Genomic DNA, 13,944 nt, shown 5'->3' on the forward strand with positions numbered 1-13,944 from the left:
AAAAATTAAACTGCAACTAAGAAGAAATCTGCTATACAATATATTAATCAAATTTTATTTTCACTTGATGGTTGAAATTCCATTAAGGCAAATTAATATGCAGTATTAAACACAAATGATAGTTAATCTTTAAGAAGAAATATCCTATACAATAATTCATTCAAACTTGTTTTTCAATTGATATGGAACGAAATTATATTCGGGCAATATTATATGCAGTATTAAACACAAATGACAGTTAATCTATTAGCATTGCCAGATGAAAATATTACCAAAAAGTAGCAGTACCCATAAATTAAAACAAAAACCAAGTCACATATGATAGATAATGCACAACAAACAACTCTTGTCTCTTGTTCAATAAAAGTAAAATAATATGAAAGAAATAACTCTAAAATAACAAAAATGTTTATATGAAACTGGTTCATAGGAGTCTTCAGGCATTTGATTCAATCTTCACTTTCTTTGAAGGTTTTGTTCCTGAAAGTTGAGTAGCTCCATAAGGTTGACATTCAGAATCTTCAGCATCAAGAGTAATGGGAATTCCTTTAGATGGAGTATTGGTCACAACTTTATCAGGATCATTTTCTCCGTATGCAGACAACGACTCCTTGTATAAAATAAAAAAACAGTAAGTATTAAGAAAACAATGTAATTTACTTCTTATTTTTCAGGCAAAATTAACATACAATGGAATCATCGACACGATCAACGACTGGGTTAAAGGTATGCTATCCCCCCTGCAGATCAGACATTGAGAAGAAGATTAAGATACAAATATTCATAAAAGTCCTATGTATATGTTCACACAAAAAATGCCCTACTTCATTAGTAATATAATCTTTCTCAATTTCCTTGACAAATTCTTCATCATAAGAAAGTTTCCAAACAGATGCTTGGCCAAATGTTGACTGAACTTTAGCCCTGAACGCCATTTTTTACCAAGAAGCATGTCAAGTTCATCGGGATATATCATAGAGTCATCGTCACCTTCCCACACATTAAATTTAATGTAAGTACAACAATTAATACAAAAATATTATAATAGATAATGAATTATACTTTACCTCAAGCATTGCTTTATAAATACTATCAGCGGACTTTCCAATAATGTCGGCACAGTCAGTATCCCAAAACACAAAGCGAAATTTTGATTCACCATCAATTACATATATGTCAACTCGATACCTTTTAGAAAAATGCATAGCATAAAAACTATTAGAACATTAAAAATATTGAAGAATGGCAAATGAATTAAACTGAGGAACAATTGAAAAATACAACCTTGGTATGGCATGTTCTATATTCTGTCCACATGAACATTTGTATGGATTGTTCACATCAGATGCCTTCAAAGAACATTTAGTACATCCATAATAAAACCAACCATGTTTTGAGACAAAAATCTTTTGAGTTGTTCCAACAGTAACACATAACATGTCCTAAGATACAATAAGTTAAATATTAATATATGCAACAGTCTCACATAAAATCATCTATATAAAACAATATTGAGCTGACTTTTTGAAATTTTCCATAACCATGTACCTGTTTCACCTTGCAGAGGTCACTCAGAGATATACATTTGGCCTTATGGACGAAACTTTCAACTGGGGTGAATTGAGAGGCACCAGACCAAAGAGACATACCCTTTGAGGACTGCGAAGGCTTTCCAGTCTGCTCATTTGCAGGTAACCTGCAACATTGTACCAAAATGAATGTAAAGGATGATAATTTTTAAAGGAGCTTATTATACTATAAGAAGATAAAAATTTGTATATACTTTGATAAATACTCAGTTATCTCTGGAATGTCTTCGTTAATTAGCAATTTAGATCCACTCCATCCATTTGAGACTGAAATAGATAAAAAATAAAGTATCAAATTAACTATAGACAGATATCACAGTTTAATAATAGGATTTTGTTGATACACACCTTGTGATTCCTTTATCATTGCATGAGTTAGTACAATTACAATAGCACCACTGTTTTTTTCATCATGGTAGAAATCCAAAAATTTTGTTCCGTAGCTCTCCCATAACGTGCAGTTAACAATGACACCTCTGTAGAAACAAATATAGAAAGATCAAAGAGAGAAAAATCGTCTACTTAAATAGAAGAAATTTGAAATTAGATAATTTACTTCACGTCTTTAAGACTTAGTGAAACAAATGACTTTTTTCCAGAATTGTTATATTGAAAATTGTTGATTTCTTGAACTACACCAATAATATCTACAAAACAGAGTGAAAAATGAAGTTAAAATCAAGTTTTGTAATAATATAATAAATTTCATTAGGAAGAAAATAAATGGCCTAATATATTTACCTTCAAGTCGGTTCAGTTCACAGTTGCCTGCAAGTATATCAGAAAAGTCTTTGAAATAAAATCTTTTGGGAGGAAGGTTCTGAATATCAACTTCCTTCACAATCGTACCACCAATAAACACAAACTTCTTGTCATGATCACAAAGCTTCCACTGGAAATCGTTATCATAAATAGTTCCATTGTTGATTATGCAAGACATGTTTTCACGTATTCGTTCTTTCCATTTCGGTGTATCGTCAAAACGAATCAAAACTTGTATCCTATCACCCTGTTGATGACAAACAACAACAATATCATAACTGAAAAATATACTAAGCTACGAAACGATTTGAAAGAATACGAAGTATTACCGATGCGTCCATTATAACCATCTCCAGATGCTCCTTACCCTTGCTGTTGATAACACTCCATATATCAACAACTCGAACGACCAATCTCCATGTTTCCTTTGAATCGTTAAGCTCCTTAAGGGAGCTAAATTTTCGGCTCATCTTCTGTTTAGCAACATCATAGATGACAAAAAAATATCAGTATTCAGTTAAAGAGATGAAGAAGGGAACTGGGGGAAGGAGAAACCAAATATACCCCAGAAGTATTGATTGAAAACGGCAACTGGAAGGAGGAAGAGTTTAGGCATGCAATGTTGGTACTTTGTATTGTACGACTATATAGCTGTAGGGAGAAAAAATGAAAGGGTTTAGGGTTTATTAAGATGAATGTTCCAATGCAGTGAGTGGCATAGAACGTAGTGCATATTTTCCATATTCCAATAAAAAAGATTTGAATTAAATAAGTTGTTGGAATTAATTATGATTAGTTGTGTAATTACTCTCAGGGGTATGTAAAACCATCTTAAATTGGCTTTGATTAGGGTAATTACGGAAACTTGGTGGTAATCAACTTTTATATATTAAAGTAGTTTAACTCAACTTTTCAATGAAGAAGCAAAATTCAATCTTTTGATCAATGATGAACTTAACCCGTTAAGATTTTAGTTTTTTATTTATTTCTATTGTTATAGACATTTATTTCATAAATGTGAAAATATGATATAAAAATAATATTAATTGCAAACATAAAAATAGAATATTAATTGCAAATATAAAAATAGGATAATTGTGTAAATGTGTTACTATATTGATATAATAATTTAAAATGGAAATAATATGAGTTGTTCTATAAAGATATCTTTTTAATTATAAATAATTAGATAATAAATAAAAAAATAAGTTATAAAATAAAAAATATTAATATGATAAATATTTTTTCATATAATTAAATTATACAAAATATTAAAAAAACTATATTTATAAATATTATAATGTTTAAACTGCACAATAAAAATTTATATTATCCATTGTTTGATGTTTGCACTATTCAATATGATATTTGCACTATTCAATATCTAATATTTACACTATTTAATTATTAAATTAGGTAAATCGATTTTGAAAGGTTTTACTATGATCATACCAATAATAATTATAATAATGATGATAATTTCTACTTCAAATTTGTTTTAACAAAACAGTGAGGGGGTAGATATAGATTAAAATTGATTTTTTCAAAATTAATAACCACCTTAAATAAAAATTAATCACCATTTATGATACGAATATCAAAGTGTTTTAATATAGCTATTAGTGGAATTCAATTGTCAATAATTTCTAATAATAGAATATCAAACTGTTTTAATAATGCAAATATGAGTTGAAATCTTATCCTTATGTTGGAATGAATAGACTAATAAAAATCATGACATTATAGAAAAAACATTAAAAAAAATGTACAAATGTATTTGACAAAGAAAATGAATTGCATGTACATATTTTGGGAATAAGTAATCTATTAAATTAATAAATAATTTTTTTTCCGAGAAAAATGGTAAAGAAAAGTTTGAAAGCCAATACATTAGCCTGAACCTTAAAGTTGGATATTGTGTAAGTATGGCCCAATGTTAATATTTCATTGAATAGAGATATGTATTGTCGGGACAACAATATGTATATCACCAAGGATTAACGGAGCCTTCTCATACTCCTCCTTCTCCTATGCAATAGCAACATAAGGAGCCTTCTCCTGAAATAAATGCAAAAAATAAAACAACGTTAAAATCATAAATCGAATTATCATAATAATCAAATTAACTTTGATAAACTATGCAAATTTACTAAAAGCATAAGACAATCCCTTTAGACCTGGATTTTAATGACTAGCTGTTAAGTATTTTAGACCTGGATTTTGTCTAAAAATTGACTATTGAATGGGAATAGTAGAAAGAAAATAGGGGTTGAGCCCGGGCGCCTGCCCGGGCTAGCTGGGCCTTGGCTCCGCCCCTGTACATGTGGATGCTAGCTTTTCTGATAAAGGATTCATGACCATGGGGTGCATCATCAAAGATCACAACCAGGTTTTATCTATAGCTGCGTGTAGAAGAGAAAATGTGCAAGTGGAGGTTGTTGTGGGAGAAGCTATGGCAGTGAGGTGGGGTTTATCTCTTGCCAAAGACCCTAATCTGGAAAAGATAGTGATCAAATCGGATGCTAAGGTGGTGGTGGATTGTGTAAATGGCTTCTCCAAGTTGGTTGCCCTAAAATCTGTGATTGTGGGCATTAAGGTGTGCTTAAGTTCTTTTAATTTTGCTTCTTTATTATTTCATAGTCGTAGGTGTAATTCTCAGGCCCAAAATTTAGCTAGATTATCTCATTTTGTTGACTCTAGGACATGGGTTGGTGAGTATCCATCAGAGGAAATTTCTGCTATTGTACCTTCTGCAAGTTTGCTATCTTAATGAAATCTTTTTCATTTCAAAAAAAAAAGGAGCCTTCTCCTGAAATAAACGCAAAAAATAAAACGACGTTAAAATCATAAATCGAATTATCATAATAATCAAATTAACTTTGATAAACTATGCAAATTTACTCAAAGCATAAGACAATGCTGTAAACACAATCAAACATAAACACAAAAATAAACAATTAGAATTAGAAATCAATTAGGGTTTAAATATTAAAAAAAAAGATTACCGTGAATTTGATGATTAAAGGTTTTCTGAGATTTCGGCATCGTTATTAGGTGGTGGATATGTGAAGTTTTTCTGTAGCAGACGAAGAGGAAGAAGAGAAGACGAGAGAGAGGAAGATGAAGAAGAAGATGAAGAAGAAAACAGACCCATAGTGAGAGAGAAAGAGATAAAGGATGAGAAAGAAAGAGGAAGAGAAACCATTTTCAATAAAGTGCATTGAATGAGAAATACAATTATTGAATACGTATGAGAAATACAATTATTGAAGACCTTGATATTCTGTAACCGCCACGTTATGGAGAAATTGGAAGTGGAGAACGAAAACAATACGAAGCTTTTGGAAGAAAAGATTTGATGGGGCATGAGGAAGCCACGTGTCAAATTTTGAGAAGAAAAGAGTCAATTTTCTTATATGATAGATAAGTGTATCATTTGACAAAATTACTTTTTAACAAACAATTTAAGTTTTACTTTTGGTTTTTAATGTAATTTTATTTTTTATCGTTTAAATATACTTTTAAATTCAATTTTCATTTTCTATTTATGATTATTAAAGTAGGATAAAACTTATATAGTATAATTTCTTAGATATTTTTTTAAATAAAAATATAATAAATGTATAATTTTATATATATGCAATTTTGTTTTGTTTTTAATTTTTAAAAGATATTTAAATACATTTATTATATATTTTCATTGAAAAAAATATAAATTACACCTAACAAATTGTATCTAATTTTTTTCATTAAAATGTACTACTATTAATAATTGAGAAAATGAACAATGTAATGTTTTAAACTGTCAACCAATCATAATCATGTATTCAATTAAATGACTCTGTTATTTAAAAAAAAATTAATGGCATGACAAATTGATGGTTTTTTATTAAATGACAGTGTAGAACTATATTATATTGTCAATGCATATATCCATTAAACCCTTAATAATTAATAAAAATAACTTGATAAAATAATTATTATTATCTTTTTGTTTATAACTTTTTCTTAATTTATGTGATGTACTATAATTATTTAAAATTAACAAATAATTATTAAAATCTTGAAATTGTTACCTCCAAAAAAAAGGTTAAATTTTACTCCATAAATAGTCTTTTTTTTTTAAAAGCAAAAATAAAAAATATTTGACAATTTCTTTATAGACCTCCATGTCTTCTTAAGAACCTGTGGTGAAAACTCCAAAATATCCCTATAGTTCGGAAGTGCATCTCCGAAGGTAATTTAAAAAAAAAAAGAAGTTATTTCGGATATCCATATCCGAAGACACTTTTTTTTAAAAAAATGTGACTTAAATCAGCACCTATTTTTATATATAAAATTAATAATGATAATAATAATAAAGATATTTATTTACTATTTATTTATTATTTTTTATGATACATAAAAAAAATCATTTTATAAACTAATTTTCAAAAACAATTTTATAGTTAAAAAATTCATTTTATAAACAAAATTTCCAAAACAATTTTAAAGTTAAGAATTAATATGAAATTTATAAAAAAATAATTAAATTTGTATGATTTTTATTTTTTAATTTATAATTGGAATTAGAATAGAAATATCAACCGTATAATTATCATTATCATTATTATTATTATTATTATTATTATTATTTATAACTTATACCAATTTTAAGATATCCAAATTAATCAAACTTCAAAATTTTTAATTTTTTGAGATTTTTTCGGATATCCATATCCGAAAAAATCTCTGACATTTTTTGGAGTTTTTTCGGATATGCATATCTGAATTAACTAAAATCTCTATTTTTTTGGGTGTTTTCGGAGATGTATCTCCAAATTAACCAAAATCTCAATTTTTTTAAGATGTTTTCGAAAATACATCTCCAAAAGATATTTTGAGATTTTCAGCAAGAGTTTTCACCCAACGAGGTCTATAAAGAAATTGTCAAATATTTTTATATACTAAAAGAAAAAACGAAATCCAAAGTCTATAGCAGTAGGAGAGAGATACCAACCATAACTGAATAAAAAAACACAGCTACACACGCATGCAGAGAATCACAAAGAACAAGAAAAGCTAAAGCAAAAAGGAAATAAAAATAGTAGTAACATTCAAGTAAGAACCACACTTTCCAACACCTAGAAAGAAATAAAACGCCTTACCTACTCAAAACTGTAGTCCACATAGTCCTTAATGTCACATTTATGCTATAAAACCACCTCTCATGTTTCTCTGATGAACACTCAAAATTATCAAAAGATGGGTGAGGGAAGAGGCAGTGCAAGTAGCGCAAGTGTTGTTACAATGCTACTATTATGTATGTTTGTGTTTCATCCTAACATGATTCATGCAGAAACATACATTGTTGGTGATGGCCAAGGTTGAACCTTTGGTGTTCAAAGCTGGCCTGCAGGAAAAATATTCAGAGAAGGTGACATACTTGGTAAGCATCTTAATTTTATACATGCTATTTTATTTTTTTAAACTTCAAAATAATCAATGTTTAGTTCAATAATGATTTATTATTATCTAAGACATAGTTTATATTGTAACTGTTGTTTACATGCAGTGTTCAATTACATTCCTTTGATACACAATGTGGTGAGAGTGAATGAGTTTGGCTATAAGTCATGTGTGGCTCTAGGAGGATCTGAGTTGCATGCATCTGGAGCAGATAGAATTAAACTTACTAAAGGAGCTAACTACTTCATATGTGCTGTTCCAGGTCATTGTAATCGAGGACAGAAAATTGCAGTGAATGCTTATTAATCACTACAAGAAAATGTAGGATTAGCTACCAAAATTTTACTACCAATTATTTTCATGGTTAATCTCAAGTTACAAAACAACCATTTAACTTATAATAACAAATTACTTTGTTTTACAACTAATAATAAATTACTCACTTAATATTTCATTTGTAAATATTATTATAGTTAATTTTTTTTAGTTAACAAGTATTTATTCATTTTTTTACTTTTTACTAGTTTTCTTATTATATTATTATTATTATTATTATTATTTTATTATTATTATTATTATTATTATTATTATTATTATTATTATTATTATTATTATTATTATTATTATTTTACATTTATATAATTTTACTAATTAGGTTTAATAGAATATTTCAATTTCATCAGAAACTCACCTAAAACTCCTTTTCTCTGAATCGCTTTTCCTTCTTCAACCTTCAACCAAAATCACTTTTCTCCATGAAACACTTTTTCTTCACCGCATAATCACTTTTTCTCTGAACAAATCATTGTTTCTCTGTCATCAAAACCGCTGCTTCTCCTTCAACAATCCAAATCACTGCTTCTCAGTCATCGATTGATATTGCTTCTCTGTCATCGCGGCTTCTCTTCATCAATCCAAAATCGCTGCTTCTCTTCATCAATCCAAAATCGCTACTTCTCCTTCATAGATTGAAATTGCTCATGAATTTCTCAAAACCTACTACTTGGGGTAATTGTTTTTTGTGAATAAAGTCTCACATAATCACTTATTCACTCTAGTAAAATTTATCTGAAAAATTTCTCCGATTCACACGGTTTCTATCATAACAGATCTTTGTTGCAGAATCTCTTTTCGATCTTCGCTACAACGGTGCATTTTCTCTGATCGACACTATTGATATTCCTTTTTACGCATTTTAAGGTATAGTTAATGTTGATTTTAAATTTTTCAGATGTAATTATCATTAATTTCTCCATATGAATGCTATAATGTCAATAGATGTATAAAATTTTCAGATTATAATATCTTTAATGTTGATTTGACAAAATATGGCACTATATCTGCTATCCAGTGTTATACCGGTTTAAATTAAATATGTTGAATGATTCTATGTTGAATGATTAAGATATGTAAGTAATTAGTTTGTTTTCAGCAAATATTCACATTTAGTCCCACCAACTAGAAATATCAATCTTCTGTGAGTTTGGATTCTGTAGGCATGTTTCATTAGTTCATAAGTGAGCACCTGTTTTTGACGGCAGCCAATGGTTTTACATCTCTTCTTCAACCACCCTGACAACATATAAAATGACTAATATATCACCTTCATACATTGATACGAAATGAAATATTATTTTGATAACACGATCTTAACATGATTTCTTAACATAAGAGAGGAATATATAATGCAATGCTCAATACCGATGCATGATGAAAACTATTATCCACTTTCTCATCAAGTGTATACTTAAGAAAAAAGTCCCACATTGGTCTTAAAAAATATTTTCAAGCTTCTATGTGTTCCACGTTATAGTTCTAACTCACTTCTTACTAACAAATTTCAACGTTGTTGTTGCAATTGTTTTCTTTTGAAGTTATTCCTTATGATCATGGTGATTTCTTTTGCAGGCATTGTTAGGCAAACCATTGAGGATAAATTTTGCTCTCGAGAAAGCCCGTGGTGTACCTGTTGTAGTTCCTCGGTTTTCAGATATTCGAAACTTCTACAGGCACTGATTTGAATCGACCTTATGAAATTTAGGTATGTGTATCTGAATCACATTAATTCTTTTAGCTAATGGATACACATTATTGTGTATTGATTATCATGTTATCTAACTAGAGGATGTCATAAACCACCTTGCAAAATTCTGCACAAGACAGACCGTACCTACACAAGAAACATTTCCAAAACCGGACTGCCACGATAAAAACTTGCTGCATAGAGCTTCACAAAAACAGCACCCTACATAAAAAACAAGTTAACAGCTCAAGATATTCCATCATCAACCTTTCAAAAATATCCTCACCTCACCCCTCAACAAATTTCACGCTCCTTTAACCGAATCTCACACGTACCACTCTCAAATTTCTCTCCCCAAATCACCCTTCAATCATCCTATAACTGCAGCCACTCTCACACTGAAAAGAGGGGGAGAAAATATACAACATTACTCTGCCAAAATCTGTTTCCAAATTCTCTTCCAAAACACAATTCAACCATTCCATAAAATTCTTTCAATCTACACCAATTCCCATCCACATACTCTTGCAGAAACAATTCAACAGCTTCATATCAAACCTTCAATCCCTATATGTATAGAGAGAGGGAATTCTGATTGTAGTTTAAAAATGCTTTGCCTTATTTTTCATCACATTGATTTGCAGAGCAAACAAGCAGACGGTATATTCTTGCTCTGACAAATGAAACTCAGTGGGAGGTAGGGGTGGCAAAATGGGCCGGGGCCCGCCGGGCCGCCCGCGCACCCGCCAAAAATTGGCGGGTTGGGTTGGGATTTTAGGCTCGCCGCTCGCCAAAGCCCGCCCCGCCAAAACCCGCCGCCCGCCATACCCGCCCCGCCAAAGCCCGCCGCTCGCCAAAACCCGCTCCTCCTCCAAAACTCACTCTTTTTTTAGTTAATTCTAGTAATTGCAATTCTTGATGGTTTATTTTATACATTTATTTATACATATATGTAATATTTTTTAGAGTAAATTTGTTAAAAAATTACTTTTATAAAAAATTGTTTTAAAAAATAAGTGAAAAGTTTAATTAAAAGGTAAAAAAAACATATTAATCTATTAAAAAAATATAAATAAAAATAGGCGGGTAAGCCCGCCGCCCGCCAACCCGCCAACTTGGTGGGGCGGGCATGATTTTGATGCCCATTTTACTTGGCGGGCATGCCCGCCCCGCTCGTTTTTTGGCGGGCATAAGGCGGGGCGGGCAGCGGGCGGGGCGGGCGGCCCGTTTTGCCACCCCTAGTGGGAGGTGATTGGAAAGGTTATACTCTTTTCTTTCAATATCATCATTAATTTGACTTATGTTATCAATTATTTGTCTTAAATTTTTAGAAGTTCTATGTTGATAATCTAAGATTTAACTTTAACAAAACAACTAAGGATTATACTATGAGGCTGAATTTAACCCTAAGGCTGAATTTAACCCTAACTTAACCTTAAAACCATCTGAATTTGACAAAACATTTTCTTTTAATTAAATTAAAGTTGTTTTCAGTTCTAATTTTGAAAAATGATCCGGTGTAAAACCTTGCATGTATTTATATTTAATTAATGTAATTAGTGTCTTTTCTTGTGGATCATCGTGCACAACATACCCCATAAGCCATAAACTAATGCTTGGGTCAGAATAGAATAGAACACATGGATTCCATTCCATGTTTAGTATGTGTATTAAGTAAGTTAAATTAAAAAAGGTGAATGTCACACACACATATATATTTTTATGGTGCATGTAAATAAAATTATTCATTGACCTTTTTAGTTAGTGACACAATAAAAAAGACTACAAGGAATTAATAGTAATAGTATCTAATATATATTTTTAAATGCTTGTTTAAGTATGTGTTTATATGAGTTTCATAATAATCAACGGTACTGGCAAAATTTATTCTATTGTTTACTGCAATTATACATATACAGTGTCTTATGTTTTTTTTTGTGGGGTATGGTGATGCTGATGGTCAATTTATTCTATAATTTACTGATATTATACAGGTGCGTATTTTCTGCGATCGAAAGTATCAACATTCATTTTTACTAATTCTAAGGTACGGTTGATGTTAACTTTATCATATATACATATTGCAATAGCTTAATTCAACTATTTCAATGTATTGATGTTTGTGGTGTGTCTAATATCCAGAACCATTATTCCAATTTCCATAATGACTTCAAATCTGAAATAGAACATCTAACAGTATGTCAAATCAATTAAGCTTACAAGCTCAAGGCTCTGGATGACACCTTAACATTGATTTGAATCTCTAGTAGCCTCTAACATCAATAAGCTGAATTATCATTCATGTACAAACCGTAAGGATATGCTGGCAAAATGTCCAATGTAGAATCATTGACAGACACTTCTCCTATTCTTCAGGTCCTTCGTCAAGTTTCAGGCTTTATTTATTCTTACTTTCTTCTTAACATGATATGTTTTTTTTGTCAAAATTTAATTCACTTGCATCAAAACTGATCTTAATTCACTTTTATTTCTTAGATTCTCTCCTTAGTTCCTGATTTATTGGAGGTAAAGCTCTTTTTTTTATGTAAGTTGAAGTCATTGGAAGTTAACATCACAACAGATTTCCCGACTTGTTTTAATCTGAAGCAGGTAGTTATTTAAAAACATAAGGGAGTTGTGTGGTAATTTTTTTAAGAATCTGAGCTTAGACAATTTTAAATGAAACAACTATAACAAGAGTTTGTGATTGGTTGTTACTAAATAGGTTGAGGAATCTATAAAGGGTGCAAAGATTATCAAATACCGTTCGCAATTCTCCGCTCCTGCCTCCCCCTCTGCCGCACCTGCTTCTGATGCTGCTCCTTCTTCTGTCGCTGAGCCTGCCACAGCTGCACCTCCCAATCTTCATCTGTCTCCCTAGAAAGGTAACAATCCTTACACGCATTTTGATAGATCCCCTTTGATTTTCTATTAGTAAGTTTTTAAGGCCATTTTTTGTTTCCACGTGGAGATTTCCACTTTGTGATATTTCAAAATGAGATGACATATTAGATAATTAGTCACCCTTGTATGCAATTTAATCAAGTAGAAATCATTCAAGAATGAAGACATATGCATCTATATTTAAGTCAGTTTTGATTCTTTCCTACTCAGTTATTGTATGTTTATGTATACATGTCATAAACTTTTTTCATATGATTGATTTTGCAATGTCAATTGATAGTGTTAATATTTCTGCCCCTAGGATGATAAATCATCCAATAAAGATGAGGAGGAGAAGAACCAACATAACACTAAGTCTCCACTTCAAGATAATGGGCAGTGAAGAGTTCTCATATTTCCTACAGGTTATAATGCCTTCTTTGTGAACCTTTGTTGTACGATGTTAGATAAGTGACCGATAATATCAGTTTGATCGACTTTACTGAAATCTGTTGTTTGATTTGAAAAGCAGTTGGTACATGACTCTTTATTCGAGGTCCATGAGATTCATCAAGCTGTTAGTTTCTAGTTTTGAAGCCATATTGTAATATAGGTTTTTAGCAACCATCTTGGAGTAGGTTTTGGATACTAAGTTGTAGTGTACAAATCATATTCTCTGCCACTTATATGTGTGTCTATCCCTGTATGATCAAGTTTGTTTGGTTTTTGGCAGCCTTCATGAATCATTTAGTTGCTAATTGACAATACTATTGTTCTTATAATGACAGTAACATTCTTTTGAATATAGTCACTGAAGATATATAAATATGAAATTGCTTTTAAGGTGTCTTCTCATTCTAATAAGTATAAGTTTAAATGAATGCATAATCAATACTTAGGGAATGAAAAAATATTAATAGTTTTAATTTTTTTACTTAAGTCAATGCTTAGGGAATGAAAAAATATTAATATTTTTAATTATTTTACTCTAGTCAATGCTTAATTATCGACAATTACGATATACGAATTTTTTTTTAATTTTTAGTCTAATTGGGTTTTGATATGAAAATTAAAAATCTAATCTAACAAAATTTAGCTTGAGATTTACTATGATATTTTTGTGGATATACTGTAGTTGAATAGTTTGGAAACATAAATAAAAGACCTGTAATTTGCTACGTTTTAGTTGTGATTTAGCTAGGAATTATAAAAAATTAGATTGAATTTTGCTAGGACATT

General features: G+C 30.3%; 1 protein-coding gene and 1 long non-coding RNA gene across 5 annotated transcripts; one reads left to right on the top strand and one right to left on the bottom strand.

Moving 5' to 3' along the window:
- Positions 1–436: 436 nt before the first annotated feature.
- LOC131597511 (uncharacterized) lies at positions 437–2,821 on the bottom strand. Its single transcript, XM_058870205.1, has 9 exons — positions 2,681–2,821; positions 2,331–2,598; positions 2,146–2,236; positions 1,938–2,065; positions 1,784–1,856; positions 1,549–1,696; positions 1,285–1,442; positions 1,068–1,188; positions 437–610 (listed from the first exon to the last, which is right to left on the bottom strand). Exons 1-9 carry the CDS (start codon positions 2,819–2,821, stop codon positions 437–439), a joined length of 1,302 nt encoding a protein of 433 aa, XP_058726188.1.
- A 5,655-nt stretch (positions 2,822–8,476) lies between these two features.
- Positions 8,477–13,470, top strand: LOC131594972 (uncharacterized). 4 transcript variants are annotated; one of them, XR_009281630.1, is made up of 9 exons: positions 8,477–8,807; positions 8,909–8,999; positions 9,708–9,840; positions 11,817–11,869; positions 11,965–12,198; positions 12,319–12,432; positions 12,548–12,707; positions 13,028–13,130; positions 13,235–13,470. It is a non-coding gene; the product is annotated as an uncharacterized LOC131594972 (long non-coding RNA). The 4 variants fall into 4 exon arrangements; XR_009281629.1 differs by having other exon boundaries at positions 13,238–13,470; XR_009281628.1 differs by having other exon boundaries at positions 13,028–13,470.
- Positions 13,471–13,944: the final 474 nt, after the last annotated feature.

The sequence above is a fragment of the Vicia villosa genome, linkage group LG4 (genome assembly GCF_029867415.1).
Source record: "Vicia villosa cultivar HV-30 ecotype Madison, WI linkage group LG4, Vvil1.0, whole genome shotgun sequence".
Taxonomy (NCBI): Eukaryota; Viridiplantae; Streptophyta; class Magnoliopsida; order Fabales; family Fabaceae; genus Vicia; species Vicia villosa.